The sequence below is a fragment of the Sinocyclocheilus rhinocerous genome, unplaced genomic scaffold (assembly GCF_001515625.1).
Source record: "Sinocyclocheilus rhinocerous isolate Xijiao unplaced genomic scaffold, SAMN03320098_v1.1 scaffold260, whole genome shotgun sequence".
Lineage (NCBI taxonomy): Eukaryota > Metazoa > Chordata > Actinopteri > Cypriniformes > Cyprinidae > Sinocyclocheilus > Sinocyclocheilus rhinocerous.
In genome coordinates this window covers 299,329-309,080 of record NW_015637541.1, presented here as the reverse complement: position 1 = coordinate 309,080, position 9,752 = coordinate 299,329, and the positions used below count along the sequence as shown (strand labels likewise).

Genomic DNA, 9,752 nt, shown 5'->3' with positions numbered 1-9,752 from the left:
GTCAAACGATTAGTTCTATTTTGAAAATATTTAAATGTATTTACATTTATATATTTATATACATATATTTAATATATAAACATTGCCTATTTTTCTTAAATATATACACGTGTATGTAGTTATATATACATAAAAATATACACAGTACACATATGTAAACAAAAACTTTTATTTTTGATGCGATTAATCGTTTGACAGCACTAATATATGTATGTATGTATGTATATGTATATACATACAGTTTTTTACTATTATATTATATTATATTATATTATATATTTTTTTATTTTAGGTGCAGATGTAGTTCGTAGCAGCAGGGTTGTGGAGTCCCAGCTCGCTGACTTTCTAGTCTTCCTAAGACGCATTTTGTCTCTAAGGGTCGCCAAAAGAGTCTCCGCGTTTGTCAAGTGGATTGATCCACTGATGACAATTATCTCGTACAAATGCAACACTGGAAATCCACGGTTTCACAACCTGCGGACGAAGCTGCTGGCCTTCCATATTCTAGAAGCTCTTCTCCCTGTCTGTTCAGACCCTGTTGTCATGAAACAGGTGAGAAAATAAGTGTTTTGTTTTTTTGTTTTGTTTTTTATCAATGCTGTGCACCTGACACTAAATGATTGGTGGTTGATTGATTCTGACTTAATAAGAGTTTACCATGTCATTTTTGTTTTCAGATTGTTGATCAATTATTTAGCGTTTTGTCCACATACATGTGGGAGGAACCTCTGGCCCTGAGGAAAAACTTAGAAAAAGAGAGAACTTTGGAGAACTCAAATAGGGTATTTAAACACACCTCTGTCTGTTCATTGTACAAATTTTACCCTATCGTATTTGTGTCCATGCATTTTAGATTGTTTTATATGTGCTTGTGTGTCCCCCAGGACAGCGGAAGTGAAGATGAATGTATTCCTATTGGTGATTTCTCTTTCGACCCTCATAAACTGATCTGTTGTTCTCTGGAGAGCGGGAATGTACTCTCTCATGGATCGGGGGGAAAAGGGTACGGTTTGGCCACCACTGCCATCACATCTGGATGCTTCATCTGGAAGGTAACAATACAAAATACAATCACTGGTGTCCCTTGTCTTTTACAGGGTCTGCATTCTAATGTTTTTTGTCTCCATCTCTTAGTTTTATATCACTAAGGAGAATAGAGGAAATGAAGGGACATGTATTGGAGTGTCCCGATGGCCCATCCGGGACTACAACCATCGCACTGCTTTGTGGTTCAATTTAGTTTGACTGTATTTTATAGCTTGGCAGAGTCCAAGTACTCTAATAATATGCCAGTTTGATTAAGTAGTGATTTAACATAGATTTGTCTCATTTCAGGCTCTTATCAGCACCTGCTGTTAGCTACAGTCTTCACTCTGAACTTCCACTATCAGCCGGTGGATCTCGTGGTGATTATTAAATGTGGCGTCCTGGAGATCTTGTCCACACTGACTGATAATGCCTGCGTGCTGGTGAACCAGCGCTGGCTGGCCGCCTCCATGTCCGGTCACATGCAGCTCGGTGGGGCGGTGAAGCTGGCCGCTGCCAGACTCCTGCAGATATTTGCCATAGCGGCCAGGTGAGATTATAAACTTGATAATTAAATACAGAACGAGAAAACGCCTCCCATGATATGCTCTTAAAACCTCACATTTTGAAAACTGAAAGCATTCTTCTTGCTACATCATAATATTGCTTTAATGTAACAGTTTTGCATAGTAAAGAAACTCCAAAACACAATTTCATATGGATGTTTTGGTATCAACAAACATCCCCTCTGCCAATAACAGCAACAGTACCTGGCTGCAGACAATCTAGGTTGTACAGCTGCAGTTAAAGAAAACTGTGTGTGTGTTTCTCCAGTTGCTGTGAAGAGGCCTTGCCATTGGAAGTGTCCCAGGCTCTCATGGATGTGATGAGCGAGCAGCTGCATGGATTGTTACATGCAGTCCACCAGCAGGAGGTGCTAGAGAGGGATTCCACAGAGCACATCCAGGAAGAAACTTCCAAACAAGAAAGTCAGTCATTTCAACACAAGATTCAGTGTTTTTTATATATATTTTATATAACTACAACCATCGCACCACCACAGACATGTGGCTGTACCGGGCCTACAGCGGTAGCCTGTATCATGGAGGAGAGCTGGGCCGAGCTCTGCCCTCCTTCACCCAGGGTGACACCATCACCTGCATCCTAGACATGGAGGCCAGAACAATCTCTTTCGCCAAAAACAACAGGGTCAGTGTGTTTATGACCTTATTTTATTTTATTTTATTTTATTTTATTTTGGCAAAGTGATTACTATTTTAGGCTGACACATTTAATGCAACAAATTCATAGTTTAAATCTGTGATTTGTCTATTTTAAATGTGCCTATATCCCTATAACTGTATTTCATAGACAAAGTTACTTTAGACTTCATATAAAAATTATGATATTGGAGGAAAAAAAATATTATAACATATTGCAGTAAGCAGTCATGTGGTTTACAGGCGAGTTTTGGACATCATAGATCACATGCTTTTGACAGAAATTAATTAATCTCCAATACAATACTGAAAACCACGTGACTGCTTACTCCAGTATATTATAATGTTGTTGTTGTTGTTTTTGTTTTTTTCTCCAATATCATAATTAGTTTTGCTAAAGCTAGTAGAACATTTAAAGTTGGAATTAAATCCCAATTAAAAGAGTATGATAGATTTAATAGACTTTTTAATAAATGTGTGCAGTGCTTCTGTGCGCATTATTTTGAAGGAAAAAGGTTTTTCTTGTAAAAACCTAAAAAAAAAATTGTGAAACTTTTTATTTTTTTATTTTCAGCTTGCATAACATCAGTTGCATTGGTTGGAAAACATATATATTTTATATGTTAATTCTAAGAAAATTTATACTTTTAAAACTTCAATAAAATCCAAACAACTTGGATAAAGTCCTGTATTACATTATTTCTTGCTGAATATTCTGTATAAAATATAATTATGAAGTTATGCACAATGTGACAATGTGAAATGCATTGCAAACAAAATTTTTGAAAATATAATAGGTTAAATTCAAGCTCTATTCACATGGAAAATAATTTTCAAAAAAATAAAATAATAATGCAAAAACTGTAATGAACCTAAAATAGAAATATATGGGGTAAGCTGAAATATGAGGTGTTTAAGTTGTTTTTATGTATGTGTAGGAGCCCAAGCTAGCGTTTGAAGGAGTGGATGCCACAGAGCTCTACCCCTGTGTTCTTTTCTACAGCAGCAACCCAGGAGAAAAGGTCAGCCTCTTAAACCTCTACACCACTTTTGTTTGTTAAATTTTTAACTTTATAATTATATAATATATTATAATTCAACTTTCAAAACCCTCCTGTTCTTCGACTGGCCTGTAGGTGGCGCTATGTGACCTGCAGATGCGTGGCATGCCTAGCGATCTTCTGCCAGGGGAGCCCTTGTGCAGCCCAAGGGCCACAGTTCTGCTGGAGTCCACCATTCAGCTGCTAAGACGACTGTACGTGAACGATGACTGGGTTCAACATATCAACCAGCACATGCTGAACAAACTACAGCTCATCAACCCTCTCATGAGAGAGGGACAAGGCAAGATAGGTCAGTTAACTTGTGACCCTGGAGCACAAAACCAGTCTTAAGTCGCTGGGGTATATTTGTAGCAATAGCCAAAAATACATTGTATGGGTCAAAATTATTGCATTTTCTTTTATGCCAAAAATCATTAGGATATTAAGTAAAGATCATGTTCCATGAAGATATTTTGTAAATTTCCTAGCGTAAATATATCAAAACGTAATTTTTGATTAGTAATATGCATTGCTAAGAGCTTCATTTGGACAACTTTAAAGGCAATTTTCTCAATATTTAGATTTTTTTGCACCCTCAGATTCCAGATTTTCAAATAGTTGTATCTCGGCCAAATATTGTCCTATCCTAACAAACCATACATCAATGGAAAGCTTATTTATTCAGCTTTCAGGTGCTATATAAATCTCAATTTCGAAAAATGGACCCTTATGACTGGTTTTGTGGTCCAGGGTCACATATATAGTCTATATATTTGTGTTGCATCATTGCAATGAATCATTTTGGAAATGTTTTAGACCTTGTCTGTTAGCTTTACTATGCTATAGAAATGCTACAATAGATAAAAGCTAGAAATAAAAACTAGGTGTTTCAAATAAAAAAATTTAAAAAAAACTAGCAGAAAAAGCAGACTTAATGTCTGCTAAATTAATAAATGTAAATGTAAAAAACTAAATGTATACAAAAATGTATTCTAAATACATTTAGAAACTTTTAAAACATATTTTTCTGGACTTTAAAATGTTGATTACTCGTCTTGTTTCCAGGAGCGTATATAATATAGAATTTTTCCCATTAATTACTTTTTAGAAAAGGCTTTTTGTAATCGGTTACTATGCCAATTGTGTTTTAAAGGTTAATATATTTCGTCCTCTGCCAGCAGGTCATGCCAGTAAGGAGTCCGATGAGAAATTTGAGAGGGGCTCTGCTTGGGCAGATGTCGGGACATCGACAGACCACCTCTCTGGCCCAGCGGGGCTCTCCGACGCCCAGCTTAGCGTGTTGTGCACTGAAGTCTGGCCCGTCATGGCCCTGATCGGAGGGGTGGACAGCGGTCTCCGTGCTGGAGGGACCTGTCTGCACAAACCCAGCGGTCGACGGGCGACTCTGCTCGGGGTCTTGAAAGAGGGAAGCCCCATGGCTAAGCTTCAGTGGGAGGAGACAGATTTTACTGTGAGGTAAGTACACAAATACATATATACAGCATACAGTATTCTTACAGACAGTCAAATAAATGCAAGATTCAAATGATTACATTGTATATTATAATTTAATATAATGATTTAATGTATTATGATTATTATTAATAATCAAAGAGGCAAAAGTAAAAAATAGCAAATAATAATACAAAATAATCAGTTAATATTGCTACTGTTTATTTATTTATTTATAATTTTATTTATTTATAATAACATTCGTTTAATAGTTTCTATGTAATAATTAAATATAATAAAAAGAAAGGCAAATGTCGGTAAAAATAATACACAAAATATACACAAATAATAATTAATCATTATCATTGTCATATTTGTATTATTACTATTGTTTTTTTAAATGACTTAAAATATATAAAATTTTTAATTTTATAAAAAAATATTTATTATAAAAATAAAAAATTAAATGAAATTCCACCTATTTCATTTTAAATTTTGTCATGCAATTCATAGTAAAAATGCTCATTGTTTATAATGTTTTAGAGCAAAGGGTTCAAATTGGGGTGTTTGGGGGCTGCAAAAAATCTAAGCGAAAACAAAACTTTGCAAAATGTATTAAGTTCACAAGATAATAAAATATATTTAATAATATTTTTCATGCATTTACTGAATTTGATATTTTGCTGTTTTTCATTTTATTTTAATAATGTATTATTTATTTTATTATAATGTATTAATTATAATGTAATAATTTACATCTCTATTTTTAGTTGTAAGAAATAAATATATCTAATATATTTTTTATACATCAGATTTGTTATATTTATTATTTTTCATTTTTTATATGCAAGATTTATACATCTAACAATATTTTATTAGTGGTTGGAAGTAAATTTTGTCAGATTAATATTGCATTGATTTAGTTTGACTTTAGTGCAGTGACCATATAAAAGACTATTAAATTTTAGAAAAATGTGTTGTCTCTGTAATGTGACAGGTAATTTTTTTCTTACACATTATAAATGAATGTGTATGTGTGTGTGTGTGTGTGTGTATGTATGTATATATATATATATATATATATAAATACAAAACCTTTTAGAGTAAAATAGTGTAGTGCTTTATGACTTAATGTTCTCCAGCACTGTCATTAGTTTCTATGTTCAGATGCCATTGTAATTGTTTTGTATGTTATACCTGTCCTGTTCTTTTTGCCAGTTGCATGCATCTTTTTTCAGTTTTCGATTTCTTCACTTCCCTTTTCTTGTATTGTCTTTTGTCCCCTTCATTTTTTTTCTAATCATGGTATCCTTTCCTTTCCACTCTTTTATTTCTGTCTTGCCCCTTCCGTCTCACTCCTCTCTTCATCTTCATACTGCTTGTGACCTGCTGTGGTCCCACTAACCCAAAGCTTCCTGAATTCTTGGTCACCCAGCGACACGCCTCTCTCCTCCCTGGAGCCGTGTGACGTCCCCCAGCTGGACATGTCCTGCTGCCGTGGCCTCAAGCCCTCTGTGTTGTTCGACCTCATCCTGATGACCGGCATGTTAGAAGAGCAGGAGCCTCCTTCTGGATCATCCGAAACATCTGGATTGTCACGAAACCGAATCAGCTCTGAGGGCGGCCCGCGTAGCGAGCTGGAGAGATGTTTGAACGAGGACATTGCTCGTGTTATGATGGACGAAGAGGGAATGAGCTGTCCGGTGGATGAGGACAGAAATAAAGTGGAAGAGAGGAGAGATGAGAACCAAGATGACACGTTCAGATCCCTCATACAGTCAAACGAGGAGCGTGTTGGTGCCCCCTGTCCACCAATACTTGCACCACAACCCAGAGTGGACTTCTTTGCTTTGGAACTGCGCGCAGTCCGCATTTCCTACCTCCTTTTGGGGGCGCTAAAATCTCTGACTGTCATTCTGAGCTGCGGGAAGTTCACAGATCTCCTCCTGGTTCCCAAATCAGATGCAGGGGTCAATGTAAGTAGCCCCGACCCAGCGAGAGCCTCTGCTGGCTGGGAGGAGAACGCCGAGCTGCGCTCAGTGCTGCAGTTTGTGGTGCGGAGCATGGTGAAGTGGGCCGTCAGACCCTGTCCGATCAAACAGGCCATGGCTTTATCAGACCTCGAGAGGGCCCAGATAATCATCTTTAAAGGAGTGCTGAGCAGACTGCACGAGGATGGAAGCAAAGAACACAAAGGTCTGGAGCTTTGGCAGCAACATGTGAACAATACAATTTATTCAGTTGTTTACTGCTTTTACTGTTGAATAATAATAATTAAACTTTTTAACTTGACTTTGTAATAATAATATAATAATTAAATGTTTATATATTTGTTTATAATGATTCAGTAATTAATGTCATTTAATAATTTTAATATAATAATTTAATTAATTGTTTTACATATTATAACGGCTGTTAATTTATTTAATTATTAATATAATTTATAAAGTAAAAAAGTAAAACAATAGCTAATAGGCAAAAGTCTAATAGGCAAAAAAAAAATGTAAAAATTGCTAATAAAAATAATAAATTATTAATATTACTACTGTTTTTTTTAATTATTTATTCATAATTTAATAACATTCATTTAATAATTTTAATATGATAATGAAATATAACAAAAAGAAAGGCAAAGGTCGGTAAAAAAATAATAATTCACAAAATATACAAAAATAATATTCATCATCATCACATTTTTATTATTACTATTGTTTCTTTTTATATACTTAATATAATTTCATAATTTAATAACTAGCATTATACTTAATATAATTTCATAATTTCAATACAATAATGCAATTTATTATTATTGTTATTATTATTATTATTATTATTATTAATAGTAGTAGTTTTTCATATAGCTTAGAAAGACAAACGTCTGGAAAAATAGCTAATAGTAATAAATTATTATTACTAATGTTTATTTGTTTTTAAATTTATGAATATAATTTACTAACTTTTAATTTTAACTTTGAACTTTTAGAAGGCAGAAAGTCTGTAAAAAATAATAATACACAAAAATGTACAAAAACTCATGATCATTAGTTTATTTTTTTAATTACTTAATATATTTAATAATTTAATTTAGTAACTTTAGTATAATAATTTAATAGTAGTAGCAGTAGCATTTCATGTAGCTTAGAAAGGAAAAAGTCTATAATAATATCTACTTCTACTACTACTACTAATAATAATATTAACGTAGGCTTTTAATGTAATATTTGTTTGTTTTTTGTATATTCATTAATTGCACTCTTTGTTCTGTTGTGTCTGTCTACACAGATTCCGGAGGTCACTCGTCCTCTCAGCCCGTGTCCAAATCCTCCAGTTCAGTCTCGCTTTACAGCAACGGCTCTGAAGGCACCGCCATCTTCGGCCAATCAGCTTCACCCTCCACCAATGACCTCACAGCCTCGCTCCTCACCGCCCTGCAGGCTGACAGCCTGGAGAACTTTAACCCTTTCCTTCCCATCAACCTGCTACAGTGAGTTTCTCTTTCATCCAAGCCCAATTAGTAACATTTAAAGAGTGTATTATAAAGGAACCTATGAATTAGTGAAGTAATTATAAAGTACTATGAAATAATGCCATTGTGTTGTAACATCTGAGGAGTAATTGTTCTGGCAAGTAATATGTGTACAGTTTTTTTTTTTAATAACTGTGCTAGTCAATGTCAATTTGAAAGAAAGGGACATGAGACAAGGGTTTCACACACACACACAAACACACACACACACACACACGGTAAACTCTCTGACATGCCTGGATATTCTCACTCCAGATCGGCGTCAACTGAGACACACACACACACACAGATTACAGGTAAAGCCGTGGCTGTGTGTGTTATAACCTCATAAACACATGCTCCTCTTAACCTCAGGCATCTGAGCATGGCTTAATGACACCAGGGTGATTAACACCTGATCATAACACACGCTCAAGCTGAAGGTTTGCTCTAGAACAGGTGCTAGCGGTTCTCTTGTGTCTGTGTGTGCATGTGTGTGTGGCTGGGCTCCTCTAGGCGGATGGTGCTGGCACGTTTTCCCACATTGGCAGGTCTCGTCCACAGTCCGGTTCTGCCCCCCGGTCTCAGCCTGACGAGCTCAGCCTCCTGTGAGGGCTTCACTGAGCAGCAGACCAGCTTCCTGGAGCCCTGCGGTCAGACCAGGACCCCCGTGGGTAAGACGTCCAGACAGACTTTGGAATATAAGTAGCATGTGGCATCCATGGACACAGTTCATATGGTCTAGTGATTTTTTTCAATTAGTTTTTATAAACTGATGTCAAGACCATGACGCCTGTGCATGTTTTACACTTGAGTCTTGCTTTGGAAGGATTTTTGGATTTGTTACATACTGTCCTCACTGATTGCAAAAAAAGTTTTTGGCTTTTTTTGTGCATCTTTACACCCTGTTGAATGGCACATTGAATCTCATAATGAATTACCAATTTCTTTTATAAATATATTTATATTTTTTATGCACTGGGGTCCAAAACTTGAACACTAGTGAAAAAAATTGTCTGTCTAATTAATTTTATTTAAAAAAAAAAATAATTATATTACACTTAGTGTATTTAATTATATTATCAGTGTCAGTCTGTGTGAAAGGTTAATTGAAAAATAATAAAAAATTAAGTCAATTAAAGTAAAGTTTGAGAATGTCTTAGTTTTTTTTTAATATCAGAAATTTGATTAATGACTTAGAAATACTATCCTAACAATTTATCAATTTCTGAATATTTTTTAATTATTATTTTTATATTAATTTTTATAAGAAACAGTTTTATGTAAATGAAAAAGATTCATACTTTTCAATGTGGATATTAAATTTTATTAGGGGAAAAAATGTAATTGGATATGTAGTCAATGTCAGATATTAAAGTTTATTAAGTGTAAAAAAAAATTTATGTAATGGAATTTGTATTATTTTATTTTATTTTTTTATTTTAATATCATAAATTTGATTAGTGACTAATCAATTATTAGTATTATCCTAATTATTTTTTTTTT

At 34.6% G+C, this 9,752-nt stretch overlaps 1 protein-coding gene across 1 annotated transcript in view; it reads left to right on the top strand.

The window, feature by feature from the left end:
• Positions 1–9,752, top strand: part of LOC107749012 (probable E3 ubiquitin-protein ligase HERC1) — a 90,402-nt gene that overhangs the window by 34,657 nt on the left and 45,993 nt on the right. The window contains exons 31-41 of the mRNA XM_016564060.1: positions 293–552; positions 678–782; positions 885–1,052; positions 1,135–1,212; positions 2,074–2,235; positions 3,185–3,268; positions 3,383–3,599; positions 4,468–4,765; positions 6,153–6,937; positions 8,024–8,225; positions 8,763–8,920. Of these exons, the coding sequence (XP_016419546.1) occupies positions 293–552; positions 678–782; positions 885–1,052; positions 1,135–1,212; positions 2,074–2,235; positions 3,185–3,268; positions 3,383–3,599; positions 4,468–4,765; positions 6,153–6,937; positions 8,024–8,225; positions 8,763–8,920 (2,517 nt within the window). The remainder of the gene's footprint in view (positions 1–292; positions 553–677; positions 783–884; positions 1,053–1,134; positions 1,213–2,073; positions 2,236–3,184; positions 3,269–3,382; positions 3,600–4,467; positions 4,766–6,152; positions 6,938–8,023; positions 8,226–8,762; positions 8,921–9,752) is intronic.